At 44.7% G+C, this 25,409-nt stretch overlaps 1 protein-coding gene across 5 annotated transcripts in view; it reads right to left on the bottom strand.

Moving 5' to 3' along the window:
* Positions 1-1,821: 1,821 nt before the first annotated feature.
* Positions 1,822-25,409, bottom strand: part of B4GALT5 (beta-1,4-galactosyltransferase 5) — a 79,018-nt gene continuing 55,430 nt past the window's right edge. For 4 of the 5 annotated variants that reach the window (XM_059705339.1, XM_059705341.1, XM_059705340.1 and 1 more), the window contains 8 exons: positions 24,771-24,905; positions 13,723-13,836; positions 11,869-11,993; positions 10,879-10,995; positions 10,116-10,303; positions 9,306-9,428; positions 5,835-5,936; positions 1,822-4,951 (listed from right to left, as the gene is read on the bottom strand). In XM_059705339.1, coding sequence (XP_059561322.1) covers positions 4,804-4,951; positions 5,835-5,936; positions 9,306-9,428; positions 10,116-10,303; positions 10,879-10,995; positions 11,869-11,993; positions 13,723-13,836; positions 24,771-24,905 — 1,052 coding nt within the window. In that variant the 3' untranslated portion in view covers positions 1,822-4,803. Of the gene's footprint in view, positions 4,952-5,834; positions 5,937-9,305; positions 9,429-10,115; positions 10,304-10,878; positions 10,996-11,868; positions 11,994-13,722; positions 13,837-24,770; positions 24,906-25,409 lie in introns of those variants that run through there. The other variant, XM_059705343.1, reaches the window with a different exon arrangement.

The raw sequence follows: 25,409 nt of genomic DNA, 5'->3' as shown, positions 1-25,409 counted from the left end.
GGGCTCCTCGCTCCTCGCTCCTCCGGGGTTTCGTTTCCAGCCTCCTGCCCTGTCCCAGCTCAGGAGCATGCTGCTGGAGGTCTCTGGGCTCTGGTATATTCACTGTCTTCCTCTGGTGGGCATATCCCTCTGCTTCAAGAACACACTCAGGTTCTCTTGTTGGAAAATTAAAACCACCCGCCTTCTCTTTTTCTCTCTTCTCGTGAAATTCAAGAGGTGCCAACACAGAGGACTGATGCTTCATTTCCTGCTATCTCCGCCAAACTCCAGCGTGCCCCTCCCCCGTGCCCGAGTTCAGCCAAACCACTGTGCCACATGACCAACCATTAGCTTTCACTCAACTTACTTCACTGCTTTGCTGCATCCTTGCTGTGGGCCACGCCCTTGAACATTTCTTCCCACGACTCTCCTGTCCTAGCCACTCGTTTTCCTCCTGCCTCTCTTCCTGTCTATTTCGTTCACTCGCCTCTTCTCAAATGTTATTACACGGAGATGTTAGAGATTGGGCCATGGCCATCTTCTCTTCGCCCTACAACGCTTCCAGCTCTACTCAGTTCCTCCTCTACTCCTACCTCCCAAATCCATCCCTGGTCCCGACCACTCCTTTGAGTTCCCAAACCAGAACATGTATGACTGCCTATTCGTCAGTTCTGTTTGCTTGTCTCAAAACCCCCTGAACTCAATACACTCGCAATTGATCGAAGGACCCTCCCTGGGAACCTGGTCCGATTCCAGTGCCCCCGTCTCAGGGAATGGCCTTGCCATCCACCAAGTGGGGAAGCCAGCAGCTCAAGGGAGTCCTCCATCCCAACAGCAACCTGTGCCCAGGTTGTCTGACCCCAGCACCCCTCCTCTCCACGGCTGTCTTACCCCAGCACCCCTCCTCTCCACAGCTGTTCTACTCCAGCACCCCTCCTCTCCTTCGTATGGGCCCATGGACTGGACTCACCTGATTGGCCCCCCTGCTTCCCCTTTGCTTCTCTACAATCCCCCACTCTCCCTGCAGCCAGCGATCTATTAAAAATTACTGTCTAATCACATGACACTGAGCCCTACCTGCTGGAAACTCTTGCACCCACTGATCTAAGGTTAAAATCTAAACTCCTCACCTTGGCCCACAAGGCCCTGCAGTACAGTCTGGCCCAACCCAACCCCTCAGCCTAACAGTGCCGTGTGGTCCTTTGATCTCTCCAACCTTCCTGGCTTCCTGTTCCTGCAGCTCACCCACTGTATCTCGGGGACAGCTGCCCCACCGTGCACCCGGGGCCCACAGTATCTCCTTCATAGCACTCATCAAGGTTGGAACTTTAACCTCGGTGGGTGGGCGGGGGGAACAGTAAGCAATGACACTGACCCTGTCTTGTTGCTCGTCATTATGTCCCCAACTCCTGGGCACAGAACTTCACACTCATAAATATTAGTGCGTGGTCAGCATTCATATGATTAGCATCTCTGAGCAGAATCAGGCAGACGGCAAACTCTGGAGTGACTCCAGCGGACCTTCTGGATCTAAACTGTCAACCCTCACCCTCCCCTTGCTCAGGGGTCTTAATCGACTTGGGCGTCACCTGGGCCAATTCTTCAAAGAAAACCCTGGTGTGGCAGGAGGCCTGGATAGGACAGTGGGGTTCGGTGCTTCTGCTACACTGGCTGCGTTTTTCACTCACTGGTCTGCTTGCGAGGGTCGGGTGGGCAGTGCTTCTCTTAGGAACCCCCAGTGCTGAGCTGAGCAAAGGAGAGCCCAGTGCTTGAAGGAACACATAAGAAAGGAAAGGCCCAAGAAGCCACGGGGTCCTAGGCAAAGAGAGACGACCACCAAGGTTTGGTTCTTGAATACGTATTTTTTACTGAAAAAATCATTCATAAATTAACATACAAAAATGTACAAACACATGAGTAAATAATGTAATGACAAAGGACTATCTTTGTGAAAAGTGTTTTTTAAAACATCTTTAGATTTCAGTGCAAAAATGTACCCCTGGCACCTCTTAAAACATAAGAGCAAGCTCAAAAAAACGTAGTGATGGAAATCAGCTAGCTACGTTCAATGTCATCGTCAATGGTGAGTGGATACAATCGATACATGTGGCTGTTGCTCAGCTATTAATGTCTGAGATAGAGGAGCTCTTACTAGAGTCCCCGTAATGTCAAAAAGAATATTTTTGCAAGTAACACCGCCCCCCCGCCCCCCAAAAAAACCAGAGTGTGAAAGGGAAACCTTTCCCTGTACTCAGTAATCAAAGACAAGAATGATGTAAGGGGTCACCCATCAGTAGCCTTAACTAATTCAGCTGCCAAAATATGCACAAGGTCACATTTGGTTCTTATTGTTCCTTTTCTTTTTTGACATGAGAATTTCACACCATTAACAGCACTCAGGCCCAGCTGTGTGTTTTTAACATTTTAGTTTCCCACACAAGACTCAACGCGGTGGATAAATGACTAACAGCACACAGTAAGAGTTCACACTAATAATACAAACTTACACGTGATTGCAAGATAATTTAAGCGACCCCACTTCATGAGACCTTTCCTTTTTGTCCTCAATCCAGCCTTTTCTTTTTTAAGTCAGGTGTCAGCCCTTTACCAACATTTGGTTCCTGGCTGTACCGACATTAATAAAAAAAGCTTCAAAGAAGATCACTTTAGAACACCGCCAGCGACCCGGCAGTCCGTCCTGGCCAGTTCTGCCAAACGGCATCCTAGTTTTGTCACACTGAGAGCAGCTCGGCCTTCAGTGACGGATGAGGGAAGGGGAATGGGAAGGGTGAGAAGCCAAGGCCGGCACAGAGGTCTCGGGGTGGGGGTGGGGGTGGGTGAGGGGTGAGAGGGAAAGTAGTCTTTATTGCTATATGCACCATACATCAAAGGAAAACCAAATGAACTATGTGTAATGTTCCCTCGTGAAGGTCTTTTAAAGCATGAAATTCTCAAATTCTTTTAAAACATATGATACAGCTTACCAGCATTTTCAAGGGCAGCAGCCTGCTCTCTCATACGAGCCGGTAAGAGCAACTGATTTTCTAAATACCACTCTATTCTTCAAAAGAACAAAAACATTAACAAAAACAAGGCCTGGCCAATCACTCCCACAGCTTGTGGGGATCATACGTCCATGGAACCAACACATGCAATGGAGAAAACCCCAACCCACACGTGTATACAAATATACCCCTACACGCACATCCATGTAAACCATGAAATTAAGGAAGTTGAAGGCAAACAAGGCAATTAAAAAAAATATGAAGTACTCTCTTCAGAAAGTACTCCCAATCACGATTTATAAATATGTTTTATGGAAAGGGAGGGGGGGAAACTGGCATTTTTCAAAATTCTGCAGAAGTCAACGGGGACTGTGAATTGAGGGATTTGGCTCAGGGCAAAAACAGGGAGGCACAAATTCAAATGCAATTTAGAATCTGACTTCCAAGAGCACATGGGGTGTGAACAGCCCACGTGGCTCCTGAACCCTGGCTTTGCTAGTCCAATTTAAAGCTCTGATTTGGTCTAACCTGGATCCCAGCTGACCCACGACACATAAGTGTCACTTGCTCCCAGATGAGTTCTTCATCATTCGATTGCTCGCTAGCTTTATGTACTAGTTAATAGTGTTGACAAAGAATCTTTCCAGAAATCAGTAAAGGAAATATTCAGAGGGATCACTAGTTGGTCGCTAGTTGGTAATTTAGGCACAGATTTTAGAAATTGTGGTCGTGTTCCTCAAGAGGGGAAAAAAAATTTAAGGGCGGGGGGGGGGGAGTGGAGACACCACTCATCCTCTCTCTTGATGATGATGAAAGAATGAAACAAAGTGCAGGGACCCGTGGGTGGCCGTGTGCCTGGTGAGCGCCCCCCCCCCCCCCAAGGGCTTGCTTTGAGCAGAGGGAGCGCCTGCTGTAAAACAGCAACCTCCTGTTCAGCAAAAGATTGGGAAGAGCATGTCCGTGCCCAACAGGGGAGGGAATCAAGAGCAAGACCTTGGGAGAAGGGGCTGGGCGGGGGCAGAAGTAGGTGCCAGTGACAAAGACTGGACTGTTTTGTTCTTTTGTGACGCGCCCTAAATCCACTCCCTTCCAAAGTGACAGCAATTTGGGAGATATATTCTTCCACAGCATTTTAACGGAGTTCCTGCAGTTGCCAACCAAATAATGATCTAATAAGATAAATCCTCAGTTTGAATTGAAGCCAGCTATAAAATTAAATTTAAAAAAGGCATTTTACATGGCTTATTTACAATTATACTTCTTCAAGAAGTGATTGTTACATGTCTATTTATCTTCCCCAATCCCTCCCCTCTACCCTCGATCCCCACCCAAAGCAGGTAATTTAAAAAAAATGAAACCAAAGAGGACACCAGAGATGGTGTGTGGAGTCTCATTTGCTCTTCCTAAGACACAGCTGCCCTGCGGTGCGTCTGTCCGCCTCTTTGCTCCGAAGGCCATTCGTAGGACAGGCTCTGGGGCAGGTCCACGGCGGATCACAGTTCCGGTTCTGGAGATTGTGGCTAAGATGGGACGTCGGGGAGGAGACGGGGAGAAGAGCAGCAGGGCAGACGTCTGTCTTGTGAAAATAGAAAGCAGTCCTGATGAAAGGAGTTCCCGAGCGGACTCCCTCGATCCCAGCGGGTCCAAACAGCGAAGGTTTTGTGCGTGTACTCTGTTCACAGTTTTCCTTGAACCCTGTGATCCTTCATTAGACACCGTTCTTCTAATTCCCGTCCCGTGTGGAGCCCCAAGACATCTCCACACATCAGGCTGCTTTCTTGGTGGTGGTGGGTAAAGCAACACACACTCCCTCCTCATCTTAGTACTCGGACACCTGAGCCAGCTCAGGTGTCAAGTTGACAGTAATGTTTTTATACAAGGCGTCATATGTGATGTTTGCAAAGTAGTTCAAGTTGTTGAGGCCGTCCAGCCCTTGCCGCTCTTTGGACCTCCTCAGCAGAGCGTACCTGTTGGTGCAGAGAAGAGAGGTGGCTCTGAGAGGGGCCCGACCCCCGCAGGACAGACGATGGGGCAGGCAGCCCACAGGGGAGGACACATGGCAGTGACCGGCCTTTCGGCTGCTCCCTGCCCGGTGCTGTTATTAGAAACACCTCCTGTTTCATGCCAGCTGCTTTATTACAGATTTCAGTTAAGGCACCCACCTCTCAAACAAATGAGGAAACCAAGGCTCATGATGTTAAAGGACTTGCCCAAGGTCACAGAATGGGGAAGCGGGAGGTAAGATACGAACACATCAGATGGGAAAGTTCAGAGTCTGTACTCAGTGCCCTGTAATTCCCGTGAAGAGAGTTCATGCAATCAGAACTGGCTCTCCAGAGACCATCCTCCCCCATTAACAGAAGACAGGGAGTGGCCCTTGAAAATGCAGAGGTGCAACTCCGTCCACGCGCCCCAAGAGTCCAACCTAGGATTTACGTATTGAAAGCAGAGAGGTGTTAAAGCAACTGCAACCACACAAACAGAGGCTCAGGGCCACCCCTCAGAACCGGAGTTTGCAGGCAGGTGCCAACTCTGCTCTGTCACGCCAGTGCCAGTCCAAGACCTTTGCCCGCGTGGACTTTCCCCCAGCTCTCGGCAGCTACAGAGGAGACTACAAAGCGTAAGATGAAGAGTGAGTGATTCCCTTAAAGGATCTTACAATCAACAGTCTGATTTCACCCTCAAACGCTGGCCTCACAGTTCAAGTCTATTTGGGACCTAGAAACAGCTGTGAGAACAGGACCTGGGAGAGAGGCTGGGGAGTCAGACGAGGGGCTGCAATGTGCCCCGGCACACCTGGAAATGCAAAGCCGAGGACAGTCCTCAGAGGGATAAGGAAAAGGCACCAACCTTCCCAGAAACTGGACTTCTCCTCGATGGTGATGAGGAATGGACTTGTACTTCCCTGTGTCACCTTCCGGCCGGCTCACAGAATAGCCTGCATTCTGTACTCTGCCCAAGACAAAGAGAATGGGCACTTAGACAAAGTGATCAAGTCCTAGACGTGACCTAGTCCTAGACGTGACCTAGTCCTGGACGTGACCTGAGAAACCCAAGTTGAACAACAGAACTTTCTCTGCATCTAAATATTCAAATTACCTATACTCTCTGGGTAAGTTCATGGTTTTATAAAAGAAATCTACAAAAAAGTTTTGAAAAAAGAAAATAAATTTGAAATGAAGTTCAAAATTCTTGAGGTAAGGTTGACGCGGGTCCTCGGTGGCAGGCCCAACAGCGGTGCCCCTGGCCGGCGAGTGCACACCCTCTCCCTCTTGCCGGCTCGCTGGGGTCCTATCAGACACACCTTTCTCACGGGTGGAAAGAACCTTCCCTTCCACAAGCTCCCACAAAGCAAGTCAGAAAAGTCAGAGTTGCTATGGGTTTTCTCTGCTTAGGTCTAAATTATGTCTCTGCTCACCTCCCCCATCACTACAGAAATGAACGAATTTACATGACAATCTCTCAATGTAAAACTTTACAATTTATGAAAAGTCACTACAAGGGAGGCAGAATTTAGAGAAGGTGTTCAGGATATCATCCTGCCACGATAAAGGTAAGATTTCCCAAGCTGGGTTTACTGGAAACTTAACAGGGCTCTAAGAAATCATTAATAGACTTTGTCTTCTATGGAAAATTTACAGTCATTTTCATATTATTTCAATATCCTCCTTACTCCAAATTATACTCTCATTTGATAAGTATACATGGAATGCCTACTGTGTGCCTGGAATTGTGCAGGGTGCTGGGGAACAAACCAACCACAGTTCCTGCACAGAAATGCCCCCCTCCCTGAGCTGGGGAAGGGAAAGGGGGAGAGAGAGAGAGAGGACAATTGTGACAGATGTTCTGGGAGAGATCAACTGGATTCAAGGACCAGCCAAACCAGTTAAGTGTATGGAAAAGCTCTTCATCCTCTCTAGGTTCCTAAGAAACTCAAATTAAAAGGATGAGATGCCATTTTTACCTAGTAGATTGAGCAAGAATTGTCCGGAGCTGCTTTGTCCAGTGTCGTAGCCATGAGCCACTTGTGGCTACTTAAAGGCTAAAATGTGGCCAAAATTTAAAAGGTCGTTTATCTCCATTGTTGGCAGTGGTGTAAGAAAATGGGCACCACTGACTAGAATCTTTTTGAAAGAAAATCGGCAATAATTATCAAAATTTAAAGTGCACTTACTTCTTAACTCTATAATTCTGCAGCTAAGAATTTAATGGAAAGAAACAGTTGCACATGTGAACAAAGGATGCTCAAAATCGTAAACAACAACAGGAAACATTAAAATAAATTACTGTGGCCCGACCAGTGTGGCTCAGTGATTAAGCATTGACCTATGAACCAGGAGGTCCTGGTTCCATTCCGTGTCAGGGCACATGCCTAGGCTGCAGGTTCAATCCCCAGTGTGGGGTGTGCAGGAGGCAGCGGATCAATGATTTTCTCTCATCAGTGATGTTTCTATCTCTCCCCGCCTTTCTGAAATCAATAAAAATATCTTAAAAAAATAAATTAATGTGTATGTGCATAAAGGAATACTACGCAATTATTAAAATAACTAGGGGCCCGGTGCACGAAATTCGTGCACTGGGTGTGTGTGTGGGGGCGGGGAGTGTCCCTCAGCCCAGCCTGCCCCCTCTCACATACTGGGAGCCCTCAGGCGTAGACCCCCATCACCCTCCGATCGCCTGATCGGCCCCTTGCCCAGGCCTGACGCCTCCGCCAGAGGTGTCAGGCTTGGACAGGGGGCCCCCATCTCCCCCTGATCACTGGCTCTGGCCCCTGCCCAGGCCTGAGGCCTCTGGCCCAGGAATCATGCCTGGGCAGGGGACCCCCATCTCCCTCTGATTGCTTGCTCCACCCCCCGCCCAAGCCTGACGCCTCTGACCCAGGCTTCAGGCCTGGGCAAGGGAACCATCATATCCCCCCAATCCCCGGCTCAGCCCCCCGCCCAGGCCTGATGCCTCGGCCAGAGGAGTTGACCCTCATCACCCTCCAATCACCAATCACCGGATCGGCCCCTTGAACAGGCCTGAGGCCTCCGGCAGAGGTGTCAGGCCTGGGCAGGGGACCCCCAGCTCCCCGCGGTTGCAGGCTCCGCCCCTGCCCAGGCCTAACACCTCTGGCCTAGGCGTCCGGCCCGGGCAGTGGGGACCCGCAGCTGCAGCGGCCCCGCGATCGTGGGCTTCGCTTTAGGCCCAGGCAAGGGACCCCTAGCTCCCGGGACTGCCAGCTTCGACCGTGCCCAGCTCCCATCGCTGGCTCCACCCCTACTTCCTGCTATCACTGGCCAGGGCGGCAAAGGCACCTGATTCTCCGATCATGGCTGGGGGGCAGGGCAAAGGCGGCCCCAGGGCCGCCTTTGCCCTGCCCCCCAGCTCTTAGCTCCCCCCTGGGTTTCCGATCACTGTCAGTGGCAGGGGCCTTCTTCCTGCTTTCCCTTTCGCCTCCCTGCATTGTGCCTACATATGCAAATTAACCGCCATCTTGTTGGCAGTTAACTGCCAATCTTAGTTGGCAGTTAATCTGCATATAGCCCTGATTAGCCAATGAAAAGGGTATCGCCGTACGCCAATTACCATTTTTCTCTTTTATTAGATAGGATGGAGTGGTCCTCACTATATGATCATGGTGGGAGGGGAGAAGGATGTGTCAGAGTTGCTTATACATGAATAGAAAGAAGCAGAAAGAAACAAGTGTTAAAATGGCTACTTCCTGGGAATGAAATAGGATGGCAAAGGGAAGTAAGACTTACACTCTTTGGTGTATGTACTTTTGTATCACATGAATTCTTACCAACAAATATTACTTTGTAATTAACAGCCAACACATACTTTGTTTTTTCAAACCAACCTAAAAGTAAACAGAGGTGGCAATGCTTTTGCTTATTCATGCCTTATGGAATTACTACACCAGTCACAGAACTGTTCACACAAACTTGTATAATACAAGCCTTGACTGATAGCATGGATAAATCTGTGCACATCACTAATATTCAACCTCTGGCTTGGGGAGGTCTCAGTGAAATGTGCTATGAGTAGAAAACACACACCAGATTTTGAAGATTTAGTAAGAAACAAGGAATGTAAAGTATTTCATTAACATGTTATATTGATTACATGTTGAAATATTATTTGGATACATTGTGATAAATACATTGCTAGCAAATGTTATTACCACGTTAAAATTAATGTGACCCCTTTTCCTTTCTTAACGGTTTGAAATGTGGCTACTAGAACATGTTTCAATTATGCATTCTATTCATATTGGACAGTACTGGCCTGGAGAGTCTGAAGGAGCTTTTCTAGAAGACACGGGAAGAAGGGCAGTACCTGTTCCACAGGTCGTCGTCCTCTCCGCCCCAACCCCAGAAAGCATTAGGAAAGCCATTGATTTTCCGAAATTGTTCCACTGTTAAGCCACTCACTCCGCCGAAGAACTCAGTATAAGGAAGCCTGAAAGGAGATGCAGAGCATCAATCATCTGTGCACAAAAGGGTGATTTTTCCCCCTAGAACAGGCCATCTCGCTGGAAAACTACGTCTACAGTAAAACAAGGCTCTCTGTGCTACTGCCCCGAACCATCTGAAATTGTTTCCTCTCACTGAGATGCATCAACCTGAGTAGCTCATTGAACATTTTTTATACCAGCTTTTCTGAGACATACTTGCCAAGCCATATAACTCACCCGTTTCAAGAACATAATTCAAAAATTTTTAGTATATTCACAGAGTTGTGCAACCATGTCCACAATCAATTTTAATACATTTCATTACCCACAAAAGAAGCCTTGTAGCCATTAGCAGATACTCTTCATTTCCCCCATTCCCTCATGAAACCACTATTCTCCTTTCTGTTTCTATAGATTTGCCCATTCTGGAAATTTCATATAAGTGAAATCATGTAATATGTTGTCTTCTGTAACTGGTTTCTTTCACTTAGCATGTTTTCATCCATGTTGTTGCATCTATCAGTAATTCATTCCTTTATACTGACAAACAGTATTCCACTGTGTGGATCTACTACATTTCGTTTATCCATTCATCAGTTGATGGGCATTTGAGTTGGAGCTAATTGGATCTGCCATCTTTGCATCTCATCATCCTTTTAGATTTAACTTCTTTAAGAGGAAATGATACTCACAGATACATATATTTATCCAATTTAGTTGCAAAATGCCTTGGCATCTGTCCACATCCATAGTAGTTACGATCACTTTCAGGTATGTGATCCACATCATGAAAAATAAGACAGTCCCAGTCCAAGTCCTTCATTGCTTCTTGAAAACCGACATTGAAAAGCATGGCTCGATTAAAGGGTTGGGTGCCAACCTAAAAGGAGAACTTTATTTTTAAAAGGATTCTTGAAGCAAAGTCGCTGCTGCCTCCACCCTGCCTAGAGGAACGCTTACTGAAACCCATTGGGAAAGATGGCTGGGCCGGAAGTGAGACAAGACCAGCACCGGCACCACTGACTCACAAGCCACCTCATCTCCAGCCTCGGTTCCCTTAGAAATAAAGGGGGTGGGGATGATAAACCCGAGCTGCTCTCTCCCAGGCTGTGGGGGACAGCACTTGGACTGCCCTTTCTACTCACAGCGCCTTATCATAAGGGGAACTTCCTGGAGCCCGAAGACATCACCCAAAGCAACTCCAGCAACGGCCACACAAGAGGCCTTTGTGCACGGGTAAACAAAGCTCCACCCTGGACTCAAATCTGTGGTACTGACTGGGCAACATTTCAAAGAGGAGCAAAGAATTGCTCTCTGTTCCCCTGCCCAGCTCAGGGTGACTCAGTCACGAGACTTCCGTTTTACCAGCTCTTCACAGCGAAGATGGATTAGCTTGAAGCACTCTAACTGCTGCCTCAGAAGAGAAAGGAGAGGAGAGAAAGGACGACCACTCACTTGCTCAATGACATAAAATGCAAACCGCAGGCGCTGGCGCTGCAGCATGGGAACCAGGTGTCTGAGCAGGACGGGGAGGTGCTCGTGGCGGTTCCGGAAGGGGATGAGGATTGCCACCTGGAGTGGGTCACAGCGAGAGAAAGAGGCCGCCCTGTTAGTCCCCTCAACTTCTGCAGAATCAGCGGCCAGCCCTTGGGGAGTCAGGCTGGAGGCTGCCTTGACCTCAACTTCCTTTAAAGGAAGAACTACTTTGGCAAGTCACACCTTTGGAGTAAGTGGAGCTTGTTCTTACTTATATGTGCCCTACTGTACACATAGTGGGCCTGCTGGATGGAGTCATTCTCGACCACAGCCCAGAGGAAGACACACATTCTACATGGTGACCCAGTACACGGATATATCCATAGATATATACACGTTACAACTAAAATACAGCGCTTCCCCTTACAATGTGCAAGGTGCTTTAACACAGATAGATTTATTTAATGATGATCATTACACTGATTTTACATTCTAGCAACAGGCTGGAAACAGTGATCTGTTCCAGACCCTCCTGGGTCACTGCTGCACCCAGCCATCTCCCAGGGCTGGCACAGAACAAGTACTTCAAAATGCTCAATGTCAGGTGAGCTACCTCCAGTTTTTACTCCACTAAACTTATAGTAACAATGGCTAATAGGGCATGAAGCACTGAATTTGTGAAGATGGCTCTGTAAATGTGTCCTAAGAGACCTACCAACCCTCCCCACTGCTTAACCAATAGTCCTTTAAGGAGACAAAAGAGTCCTGCTCAGGCACCAGGACAATGTAAATTTCTGGCTACACAAGAGTCCTTAGGGGAAACCCATTCCTCCAGAGTATTTCCATCAGATGCAAATACTTTTCATTGGGTAGCAGGAAGCAAATTATAGAATGTCCTAGTCAGTGAATCCCATGCTGATCTGAAACAATGGCAAGTCTGAGCACTTCAGGTCTGACTCCACACCCTACCTTCCATCGGGGCACACAATCGGAAGGTGCCCAGTGACCTCCGAGCTTGATGGCTGGGTCTTTGGAGAAGAGTTCATGAATGATATCCATTCCAATTTCACTCATGTTTATGTCTATTGGGCCCTCTGAACAGAGAGAGAGAGAAAAAAAAATTAAGGCCAGAAAATGGTAGATTCTTTCCCCTATGTCCAGGGTTTTACTCTCTGGAGCAGGTCGATGATTTTTCAGCTTATTGTGTTCCTAATAGGAGTGGGAGTCCCTTCCTCTGCCTTCCAACTCATTGCATTTCAGGTTGTCACTATCACTGCAGCCAAACCAAGACGCAGAGTTCTGCCTCTGTCCAGGGATAGAGAGAAGTTAGAACCAAGTAAGAAAGACAGCAATTGAAATCAAAACAGCAATGAGGTACCATCTCACACCGGTCAGACTGGCTATCATCAACAAATCCACAAATGACAAGTGCTGGAGAGGATGTGGAGAAAAAGGAACACTTGTGCACTGCTGGTGGGAATGCAGACTGGTGCAGCCACTATGGAAGACAGTATGGAGTTTCCTTAAAAAACTGAAAATGGAACTCCCATTTGACCCTGTGATCCCACTTCTAGGAATATATCCCAAGAAACCAGAAACACCAATCAGAAAGGATATATGCACCCCTATGTTCATAGCAGCACAATTCACCATAGCTAAGATCTGGAAACAGCCTAAGTGCCCATCAGTAGATGAATGGATTAGAAAACTGTGGTACATCTACACGATGGAATACTATGCTGCTGTAAAAAGGAAGGAACTCTTACCATTTGCAACGGCATGGATGGAACTGGAGAGCATTATGCTAAGTGAAATAAGCCAGTCAATGAAGGAAAAATACCACATGATCTCACTCATTCATGGACAATAGAGACCATTATAAACTTTTGAACAATAATAGATACAGAGGCAGAGCTGCCTCAAACAGATTGTCAAACTGCAGCGGGAAGGCCAGGGAGGGTTGGGGGGCAGGAGGTAGGGGGGTAAGAGATCAACTAAAGGACTTGTATGCATGCATATAAGCATAACCAATGGACATAAGACACTGGGGGATAGGGGAGGCTAGGGGACTGTCTAGGGCGGGGGGATAAAATGGATACATATGTAATACCCTTTGTAATACTTTAAGCAATAAAAAAAAAAAAAAAAAAAAAGAAAGACAGCAATTGAACTTCTCAAAGAGGAAGGGGAAAAAAGCCGAGCTTAGAGCCGTCCCTGCGTGCTCCTGAGGCAAGTGCAGATGCACTGTCCCAGCTCATTTACCGGTGACCCTGACTGGCCATGCCCAAACTCAGAACACACATCTCTAACTTCAGTTAAGAAGTGGAAATGTCTAAGATACAGAAAAGGTGTAATGCTTTGTTGTCATTGCTTTAGAGTAAACATGGGATTTCAAGAAAATAGGAAAGAAAAAAGAGCCAATAATTTCTTAAACTAGCACTTTGTGAAGGAAGTAACTTCTCTCATATCAAACAAGCTACAATCAGTGTAAGATTCATAATAAAAGATGAAGTTGGTTACCTATACTTTCTCTAGGACGTCCTAACAGGCCCCAAGTTACAAACGAGGGTGCATGTGCAAAGGGCAGAGGGAACAATGTAGAAAATGGCACTCAGAATATGGGTGCCTTTGCAGGGGGGGGGGGCTGAGGAAGAGTCAGGGCACAAGTAAGTTTCACAGCCCGTTTCCAATGCCAGGGAGATGTTTATGTCTTCTATGCAGGTAGACGCATACAGAGAACAAGAGCAGCCTCCCTCTTATTTTGATCAAATAAAAAGACAGCAGTTTCAAAAGCGGAGGAAGATAAGGGAGAGCTCTACTCACTCATGGAAGGGAGCCTTTCGGGACAGGTATGGTTTGCAAAGTAGGTGAAGTCTTCAGGAAGAAAAGTGGTGGTTTGTAGGAAGGTCTCACTGTGGTTCAAGTCAAGAGGATAATCTAGAAAAGTAAGAAAAAAAGGCAACTCAGACTGGTACGTACATGTGATCAGATCTGCAATTCTCAGATGTCTACCAAAGAAGTTTTTTTTCTTAGACATCATTTTTTGTGAAGCAGGATTCTGGACTAGCTCTTCACCGCAGCTATAAATTTGATCCCATCAATAAAAATGTTAACCAGATGACACTATTTTAACCAGTGTTTCTATTGTGATTGATATTACAGCTTTATATGCACTCAGGTTACTGTCAAATTACTCCACAATGTAATTATAAAAACAGTACACACACCCTGTACCCTATTCTCTAAAGCAGGAGTGAGGAACCTTTCTTCTGCCAAAGGCCATTTGGGTATTTATAACATCAACCACGGGCCAGACAAAATTATCAACTTAAAAATTAGCCTGTTATATTTGGTTAAACATTTAATAAGCTCACCCCTAATGCCTTGGCAGGGCCAGACCATATGATTTGGGCCGGACATACCCCACCCTGCTCTAAAGGAACTGCTCTCACCTCTGCTAGCCAACCACTTTACTATTTACTTCCTTCGCTTACACAGTTCGTTGTGATGCTTCTGCTTTAGGTCTGACGTGCTGACTTCCCACTATGGGGACAGGATTTCCCTCCCTTTCTTCCCCTGCCTCACCACACACATGCCATTTCCATCCTCCAGTCTCCTAATAATCATATATGATCATTGTGATTATGGATACTATTCATAGCTGAGAAATGTGGAGAGTTATGACTACTTTTCTTTCCTTTCCTGAATATTGTTTTTTTCCGAGTGACTGTCTTGTTTTTGTGCTTGCCAAGATTTTCTGTTTGTTTGTTTTTGTGAGGGCTTTTTGTTAAGGATATTTTTTCCTTTGATTTTTAGACAGAGTAAAAGGGAGAGGGAAAGAGCAAGAAACATTGATGTGAGAGAGACACTTCGATTGGTTGCTGACCACACGGCCTGACCAGGACCAGGGATTGAGCCTGCAACCATGTGTGTGACCATGACTGGAATCAAACCCGGGACTCTTCAGTCTGAGGGGCGATGTTCTAACCACTGAGCCAAATCAGCCAGGGCTGTTTGCCAAGTTTTAACACCATGCCCTTTATCACTGCATTCACAGGTATCGGGTATTCCCTCCATTTCATGGCCCCAAGAATGTCCAGTGCCTCTGACCCACTCCAATTTGGACTGGCTTTCCTCTGTGCCTGACGTGCAGATGCTATCCTGGGATCTCCCTCCCTCAGTGTCCTGGAGAATCCTTTCATCTCTTTACAGAATTGCTCCTCATTTTCTCCAAGTTCAGTTTCTCCCTTTTTCTTGCCTAATGGAGCACATCCTCAAAGCAGCTCTTACGAAGGGGAAATGGGAAGTGATTTTGAAACCTGTACATCTGATTGTTTTTATTCTTCCTCCCTTGACTCATCAGTTGGTTGGGCTTATAGAATTCTGGGCTGGAAATAATTTTCCTTTAGAATTGTGAAGGTGCTGTCCAACTGCCTTCTAGATTCCACTGTGTCTGCTAAGTCCAAAGCCATTCCAATTCTAGATCTCTGTCAAGGTGCCCAGTAGTGTCTTTCTGGAAGGGTAAAGAACTTGCTCGTTGTTCAGGAAATGTCACAGTGGTGTGCCTTGCTAGGGGGCCTATTCTTAGCAACTGTGTTGACCATACCTAGCCATTTTGCTACTCTACCAATTTTCTCAACTTTACCCAGCCCTACTTTTAATGATCATTTCTGCTATTACATTTTTTATTTCAAAGAGTCCTTTTTATTTTCTGAATGTTCATTTCACATAATATATTCTTGTTTCATGTTTGGTATCCTTTTTTCTCTTACCCTTGAGAATATTATTGTTGTTTTAATATTCTTCTCCCAGCATAGTTTGTTTCTCCTAATTTGCTGCTGCTTGTCTGTTTCAATCCCTAGCACAACAATCCTTGGTCATCTGCTGATATTTGAGTGGGACACTAATCAGCTAACTGAAAGGGTGTGAACTGAGGTTCTTCATGATAGGGTATTCTAGTCAGAAGTTTGGTTTAGAAACTTCCAGCACCAATATCGTTGGGTCTTTCCTCTTGGTCCCGTCACATTCCCCATAGAAGTCTATTCTAATCTCCTGCCAGAATTGCAGTTTTGGCTATAAGCATCCTGGAACTGAGGACACCGAGATGAGATGACCCAAGTTGGGAGACCCTCTGTTTTACCATCTTTGAATGCTATTAAGTCTCCAATTCTTTGCCAAGATGGGGAAAGAGTTCTGGGCATCTGATTGCTTTTCAAACAGCTTTCAACCAACCTTTATCTAAGTTGCCACCTTTATTTTTTTTTTAATATATTTTTGTTGATTTCATAGAGGAAGGGAGAGGGAGAGATAGAAACATCAATGATAAGAGAGAATCATTGATTAGCTGCCTCACGCACACCCCCACTGGGGGGCTTGAGCCCACAACCTGGGCAGATGCCCTGACCAGGAATCAAACCATGACCTTCTGGTTCACAGGTCGACACTCAACCACTGAGCCACACTGGCCAGGTGCCACCTTTATTTTTATCTCCAAAAGTACTTGATATTGCTCATTCCTGAGCTTCTAGAAGATTCTGGGGTATAAACTGGAGTGCTTGATGGCTTTCCTTGCTGCCACATTAGCAGTCAGTTTTTGGGGGGTCTATTATATCCTTTTATCTGTTTTCCAACTTCCAAAAATTTTTGCTGTGGTCTGCTTTCTTGTTCTCTTAATTCTTAAGGTCTTACAACATTATGTATGCATACACACATGCAGCATGCACACACACACTTTTTTTTTTACTGTCATTCAGTGGGGTTTTAAGTGTTTGAAGCAGACGCCTTTTCCCTAGGGGATTCTAAGAAGGAAGCCCCTCCAACCTCTTATTTTTTTACAAATAAGGAAACTGAGGCCCCATATAGACAACTTGTACAAGGAGACTTGGCTAGTACATGACAAAAGTCTGACTAAACTCTGGGTCAGAGATCTTTCCATTGGACTGTACTATTTTTTCAGAGTACTAAAGTCTCTCTTCCCAATCTTTTTGGATTCATACTGATTCTGTGAACATTAAAACTTCCTATTCAAATTCACTTTGCAACCTGAAATTCCAGAATCTTCAACTCAAATATTTTTTAAAATATATTTTATTGATTTCAGAGAGAAAGAGAGAGGGAGAGATAGAAACATCAATGATGAGAGAGAATCATCGATTGGCTGCCTCCTGCACATTCCCTACCGGGGATTGAGCCCACAACCCAGGCATATGCCCTGACAAGGAATCGAACTATGACCTCCTGGTTCATAGGTTGATGCTCAACTACTGAGCCACACCAGTTGGGCTCAGATATTTTTTAAAAAGCACTATGAGATAGTTTCCAAGAATTAAATTTCTAATATAGTGAATCCTTTAATACCAGTATAGGCACATGACTGCCTACTCTACAAGTACTCAAAGGACAAAACTCAATGAGAGGCAACTGGGAGAGAATTTTAACAGTCACTTAACAGGGGAAGAAAGAAACAGACACTTTCTGTCCTTTTAAGTTGTAGCTTTCCTGAAAAACACTAAGCCTGGCCCTAGCCGGTTTGGCTCAGTGGATAGATAGTGCGTTGGCCCACGGGTTCGATTCTGGTCAAGGGCATGTACTTTGGTTGCAGGCTCGATCCCCAGTGGGGGTTGTGCAGGAGGCAGCTGATCAATGTTTCTCTCTCATCGATGTTTCTAACTCTTTATCCTTCTCCCTTCCTCTCTGTAAAAATCAATAAAATATATTAAAACAAAAAACACTAAGCTTGCATTTATATAAAGACGTAAACCAAGCCAGCATTAACCCCAAAGGTAAAATTACATTTACACAGAAATTAGCCCAAAGTCCTTAGTTTACACATGCAAACCTGTCCTAAGTTGTTGAGCCTTTTCTGAAGGTATTAACATTTCAAAAGCTTTGTCAAGAACCTCCTAGTATACTAATCATTACTCAGGATGGTTCAGATTTTGCTTAATTACACACACACTTCTCTTTAAAACAGCATCACAGTAATTATATTTTCCTAGAAGGCAAAGAAATTCTCAGAGGTATTATAATAAGCATTTTCATAAGCAAATCAACAAAAAACAGAAGTGAATAATAATTCTGGGCAATGATAGAACTAAACCTTGGAGCTACAACCTAAACAAGAATTAAGTAAAAACAACAAAAAAACATGTAGGAGAGGAGACAAGACACTTTCTAACCTTGATCCTACTTTTGGGGGTTTAAAGACACAGATCAGTTCCTTTCTACTACCTTCAAACACTGATATAATAAGCCTGCTAGCAATTAGCATGGAACAAAACACCACATATTGTTTTTTCTGGTTACTAAATTAATAGTGTCATTAAAAAAAAACCACAACAAACCCTCAAATACACAACTCCTACATGGAACTCCTCCATAACTTGGCCCTACATCTTGGGGGAATCCCACCCCAAACCCCTAATTTCCTCTTTTCTAATTTTAAGTTCTATAGATAAAAATCTTAGCGAAGTGGAAGAGGAAGAGGACATGAATTGCTCCTGGCCTGGTAAAGCCGCATGGTTATTGCGGGGCCCTGGTTCTCCTGACGGCCTGGAAATGGGTGGGTTATACTGCAGGTGCTTCTCGGGGGAACCAAGCATCAATGGCTACTCTTCTAAAGCAGGTATTTACTGAATGAGGGAGCTACTGAAAGAAAAAAAACAAGCTTGCCGAATGTCCATGCCACGGTTTTACCTTTTTATTTAAATCTATTTCATTTCATTCTTCCAGCAAGGGAGGTGGAAGGACAAAGAAGGCAGCTGTTTTTACATTTATAAAATGGGAAAACAACACACATCCTTCCTACCTACAGATCCAAATGGCCTGCTTTTTCAACTTTATTCTATACCAATGGTTCGGCAGCTTTGGTTGCACATTAGAATCATATAGAAGCTTTAAAAACCCTAATGCCCAGGCTATGCCCAAGCTAATTAAATAAGAACCTCTGGGGGCATGGTGCAGGCATCAGTATTTTTTAAAGCCCCCACCCCACCCCGGGGGATTCCAAAGTACAGTCATAACTGACATGGCTACCCTACTATGAGGTGTGGCAAAAACCTGCTTTCTTGCCCTGACCGGTTTGGCTCAGTGGATAGAGCGTCAGCCTGCGGACTCAAGGGTCCCAGGTTCGATTCCGGTCAAGGGCATGTACCTTGGTTGCAGGCACATACCCAGTGGGGGGTGTGCAGGAGGCAGCTGATCAATGTTTCTCTCTCATCGATGTTTCTAACTCTCTATCCCTCTCCCTTCCTCTCTGTAAAAAATCAATAAAATATATATTTAAAAAACAAAACAAAAAAACCCCTGCTTTCTTCCTTATATTACCAAATTTAGTTGAGCAGGGTCTGGAAAGTGCTCACCAAAAGATTCCAGAAAGAACCACCACTTTCCCCTCCCTTTGAGAAAAAAACAAACACTTGCCTCTCTGCTTAAAAAATGTAGACATGTATATATGCTAGAAAGATGTCATGGGGACAATACCTGTGGAACATAAAGAATTAGCACTCTTCAAGGGTTAGCATGCTTAAGGCTGACTACGTGTAGAGAACAGACATAAATAAGACTATGGACTGAGCATCTAAAAACCAGAGAGAAAGAGGTATGAATATCTACCTCACTGAATATATCAGAGTACATGGCGATGACTTCACTCATTTTATTTGCCTATGGTAACAGATCTGGTTTTTTTGTTGGTGTTTTTGTTTTTAATATATTTTTTTATTGATTTCAGAGAAGAAGGGAGAGGGAGAGAGAGATATAAACATCAATGATGAGAGAGAATCATTGATCGGCTGCCTCCTGCACGCCCCCTACTGGGGATTGAGTCCACAACCTGGGCATGTGCCCTTGACTGGGAATCAAACCCGGGACCCTTCAGTCCACAGGCTGATGCTCTATCCACTGAGCCAAACAAGCCTCTCTGAAATCAATAAAAATATATATTTTTTAAAAAATGTTACTAGATAGGATAGTTACTGGAAATTCATACTTAAGTCAGTATGAGAAATGCCAGGCCATCCAACTCCCCACCTTATCTATAAAACTAAATAGCTAGACTGGATGAACCCAGAGAATTCTCTTCTGATGTCGATATTATCTTGCTTGTCTCTCCTACTACTCCTAGTAAGTTCTACAGGATCCACAGTCTCCCCTACCTATGGCTTTCAGTGATAACAAGAAGCTTCTTCAGGTCACTAAGTCAGGCTCATTCCAGGCTCATAGTCCTACCCCGCAAAGAACATTCCTATTAGACAACCACCACGTTAGCTTTGAAGGGTGCAGAAAGCTAGCACTACTTAAATGTCACATGATGCTTTTTAGCTACACTTGGCCAATGAAGGCCTTTTAATGTGCATGTGTGCCACGGCACTACTTACAGGGTAGGGCAGGAGTTGGCAGATGACCATAGTCCAGGCTACTGTCCTCAAGCCCATAGCACTCCTAGTGGGAGTGGCTGGGTCAGAGGTGACAGTCATCTGACTATCTCAGCAGCTTTAGATCCAGAATGCCCTCTCTGACTGTGCTAGGCAGAGAACTGCTTAGGAATGAATAAAATTGATAGGTTTTTTACTGGGTGCACATTAAATGAAATTATATTTTTTCTTTAATACTTACTCACTAAGGATGTGCCAATAACATAGAAGCCAATCAATATGGTAATCTCAGAATTAGGCGACAACACTTACCTGTGTTTTCTTATTAAATCTATTCCCTTGCACATTCAAAAAAAATCATTTACTGAGAGTCTCTTATGGTCTAGGCCAGTGGTTGGCAAACTGCGGCTCAGCAAACCGCAGCTTGCGAGCCACATGCGGCTCTTTGGCCCCTTGAGTGTGGCTCTTCCACAAAACACCGGCTCTTCCACAAAATACCAACTTCTGCGCATGGGCCACGAAGTTTCAATCGCACTGTAGGTGCGCGCCCGCACGTGGTATTTTGTGGAAGAGCCACACTGAAGGGGCCAAAGAGCCGCATGTGGCTCGTGAGCCACGGTTTGCTGACCACGGGTCTAGGCCAGTGGTTCTCAACCTTCCTAACGCTATGACTCTTTAATACAGTTCCTCATGTTGTGGTGACCTCCAACCATAAAATTATTTTCATTGCTACTTCATAACTGTAATTTTGCTACTGTTATAAATCATAATGTAAATATCTAATATGCAGGATGTATTTTCATTGTTACAAATTGAGCATAATTAAAGCATAGTGATTAATCACAAAAACAATATGTAATTATATATGTGTTTTCTGATGGTCTTAGGCGACACCTGTGAAAGGGTCGTTCGACCCCCAAAGGGGTCGCGACCCACAGGTTGAGAACCGCTGGTCTAGGCAGTGTACAAGGAACTGGGGATACAAAGATGACAAAGGCTGTGAGGGCATTGCTGGGACTCAGAGACCAGCAAATCTCAATTCCACTGCTGCCTCGAGGCTTCTCACTCCTGTATGCTTTGACCCCTTCAACCCTAAATGGGGATAGGTAGTTACCTTACTGAGTTCTTGTGAGGATTCCATGGGGGTAATGAAAGTAAAGTGCATAGCGTAATAACATAGCCCCCAACAGCAAAGACTTCCAATTTATAAGGGAAATAGCACAAATTAAACACAAAATGGATGGTTAACTATTTCAACCATAAGGATGATGGAAAGAATTACTTTGGTGTATGATAATTTGAGAAATACATGCAAAACCAAATGAGTTCCTGCATATGCCTTCCAAGGACGCAGGTCACTCCTGCACTCAGTTTTGAAGGACAATAACCCCCGGGGAATGAGTGAGAGCCTGTGTTCGAGACCAGCAGCAGTGCAGGGAGAGTCCTGCTTGCGCCCCTGTAACTTCTCAAAGAGAACAGACCACCCCACTAAATGCCCAGAAAGCTAGCATCAAGGGCGGGGGGGAAAAAAGGACACATATGTAATACCCTTTGTAATACTTTAAGCAATAATAAAAAAAAAAAAGAATGAATGACCAAACAAAAAAAACAAACAAAAAAATTTCACATTAATAATATACAGCATGTATCATCCTGAAATCTACTTTTCCCCCCCATATATTATGGTTGAGATCCATGCTGTTGATACAGATCCAGTTCATTAATTTTAGTGTTGGATGGTATTCTATTATATGATTAAACCACAATTTTGTGTACTCAAAAAAAAAAAACAAAAAAAAACCCCCGAAAGCTAGCATCACCTAACCGTGGAGTGGCATGATCACTTGGACTGGAAAAATGTCACAACGGCACAAATGTTCCTTTATCCAGAGTGAAACAGGGCAAAGAACTCCCTAATTTTACCACACAACCTAAAGCAGGTTTGGGGCAGGGTTCAGGGAATGTCACATGACCAAGGCACTCCAACTCCCCCAAGATGATTTGTATTACCTGTGAAAAATGGCAGTAACATAAAATCCTGTCCATCTGACTGAGCCTTATGTTCTAATCAAATCACACAAAGTGTATGGCATCATTAGCAAAACCTAATGCCACACAGGATGAATTAGGGCACAAAAATGTGCTCTTTCTTCCGTGACTTTGGGAACTGCAGGGATTCCTCTCCCAGGTATGGTTCAGAGCTCAGGCAATTTGTCCTGAGACCACAGTTTGGCTAAAAAAACTCTGAAAAGTCATCACTTGCTCTCTGTAAACAAAAAGGAACTACCAACGCTTATCTGGTTTGCAAACTCTAGTCCTTTGTTGCTGCCAAGTTGGCCAGCAGGACAGACTGATAAATTAGAATGTGGTCAATTTTAAAGATTTAACTTCCCTTCGAGAGGCAACGTTTTCTCTTGAGATCCCAAGCACACAGAATAATTCTCATTAGCAATGTCTGCAAAGACAATTTCATTTCTACATTGAGCTGCCGAAGAAGGGAGGACTGATTTGAAGGAAAGAAAAAAAACGTAAATGTACATATTTTATAATACTAGGCTTGAGTGAAATCAGTAAGAAGCCATAGGAGAGCACATTAGTCCTTAGTTAGAGAAATAAGAGGCAAATCATGAATGCTTAGCAGAATAAAATCTCAGAATCTATTTTTAAAATGAAAATCATTCCTGGCTCAACTGGACAAGCTTCACAACAGTCCCATTTAACCATCTGGAAATACTTCCTTTGTTCAATTTTTGGAAGCATTAAAAAAGAGAGACATAAAAAAGACAGCTTTCTCTCAAAGGTAAAGAACCGCCTATGTATACTGTCTTACAAAAATAGTCAGGAACAGGTTCTTACAATATTATTTTAGGCAAGCCATTTAACCTGTGTTCTTTTCTCCTCTTTATATAATTAGTGCTTATCTATACTAGTATATATATAAAAGCCCAGCAACCTAATGGCGGAACGACCAGAACGGCTGGTTGACCAGTCGCTATGATGTGCACTGACCACCAGGGGGCAGATGCTCAACGCAGGAGCTGTCCCCTGGTGGTCAATACTCTCCCACAGTGGGAGCGCCGCTCGGCGCCAGGATGAGGCCAAGTCTTTGCACCTATCATAGACCTGAGACAATCCAGACTCTGGTCTGGCCCCACCAGCTGATGCAGGCCCTCTAAGGTGTGATCTAGAAAGAGTGCGGGGAGCTGGCATAGGCAGATTGCAAGAGGGGACATGACTGTGGACCCCTCAGGGAGGCTCTCCTGATGGCTGAGGATCCTGGAGCACGGCTGCCCTGAACATCCCCAATGGTGTCACTGACCTGTCATCACACATCAAGGACATTCACCGAGTGGCTTTGGGGTGCAAAGCTCTCCACCAGGTTCCTCCAGGACACAGAACACACTTTTACCCAAGACATTAGCCCGAAATATCAGCTCAGACTAATTTCCTCATTCAGCAGTCACTCAGAGGGCAGGTCCACAGCTGCTCGGCTGACCGGGATAAGCAGAGCTCCCACAGTGGGCCGATCCCCGCAGGCCACACCCCACCCCACCAGTGCACGAATTCATGCACTGGGCCTCTAATAAGGTAACAAAAGCCACAGGTATAAGTTCCAAAGACTGGTGCAGAAATGTTCACTCTTGTGTTCACCATAGCAATGTTTAAGTGAATAGTATGAAAAGCTGAATGAATTCTTTAAGGCTGAATGAATCTGACCATCAGGCTAAGCCACGGAGTTGGAATTAAACCACAGGATGAAAACCACACCTGACTGGGAAAGGTAAACCAGGTGACCTAGTAAACTTCTTTCAGAAGCTGCTTTTTTAATTTGTGGAAACTGTCCCGGATGACATGATTATTATGAAGTGAAGTTATTAATAAGTATTCATGGACAATGCGTTTTCTGGGTGGAACAAATTCCAGTACAGTCCAATAGGAAGAACAGAGCTGGAGTGACTCTTCCTGTGTGGGAACCAGGCTAGATTAGCTTTGAAAACAATATGGAACGTTGTCATCACCCTGTGTAACTCAAAAAACAAAACTAACAAATCCCACATGTGAAGCCATAAAGTAAGTATCAGGAAGTCCAACCCAGTTCTGTTTTTGCTCATTGCCAGTACAGATACATTTTTTGAAATTACTTCCAGAAACAGTTTTTGGTGCTCCTGTTTTGCTGGTGTCCTAATCTATGCTTCATCTGCCCACTTGGGGCAACTACACTGAAAAAAGGTGTCTTGAAAGATACTCTTTACCTCCCTGTCCCTGGTAGGTATTAGGAACAGAAAATGGAGTCATTTAGTTGAGCTTAACATACTATTAGCAAAAGAAACAAGGATTCATTTTGTAAGAGCTTCTTTTTAGTAATAAGGTAAGACTCAGCCAAACCTTCCCTCTTTTACAATGTACTTTGTCTCATCAAAGACAATTATTCCCACCAATGTTCCCTCTCCTGGGAGGGGACATTCTAAGCAGACCACGTCTTTACTAAAAATATACCTGAGTCATTTACGCTGCTATTCCTCTTGGCATAAGCGCTCCGAACCACCTGCTCATAAACCTGAGCACCTATTGTCCTCATGTTGTCCCGGATCAGAATGCCTTGAGCTTGCATCATGAAGAGGTAGGTGTTCACTGCAGGAAAGAGAAAGGCGATGAAAAAAGGGGTGAATTCAAAATCAACCATTAAAACAAAAAAACATATAACTTTGGTTTCTTTACTTTTTTAAAAACTCTTTCAGCTCTAAAACCCTACAAATGCCATAACTCTGTTTTCCACACTGGGTTCAATGTTTTCAGGACACTAACATTCCTTGGGTAGCTAGTAGGACGTAGGGGTAATTTCTGTCAATATTCAGCAGTTGCAGAAAAACCATACATTTAAAAAATTATACTCCACCAGGTCTTCAAATATTCAATCTGTATTCTAGTAAGGGGACGATCAGAAAGACCTTTATGAATCATTAAAACCTTTAAAAAAGATCTCTGATCTCACATATATGCATAACCACAGAAACAGACAACAGTGCGGTGATGGCCAGAGGGACAGTACAATGTTTCTCAACCTTGTGTAAAGTGTAAATAAAAGCATCTTTAAAAAAACAAGTCCTCTGATCTCTTTAATTCACCTTCTCAATA

The sequence above is a fragment of the Myotis daubentonii genome, chromosome 8 (assembly GCF_963259705.1).
Source record: "Myotis daubentonii chromosome 8, mMyoDau2.1, whole genome shotgun sequence".
Taxonomy (NCBI): domain Eukaryota; kingdom Metazoa; phylum Chordata; class Mammalia; order Chiroptera; family Vespertilionidae; genus Myotis; species Myotis daubentonii.
The sequence above is the reverse complement of the archived record's forward strand: the minus strand, read 5'-3'. Positions and strand labels throughout refer to the sequence as shown.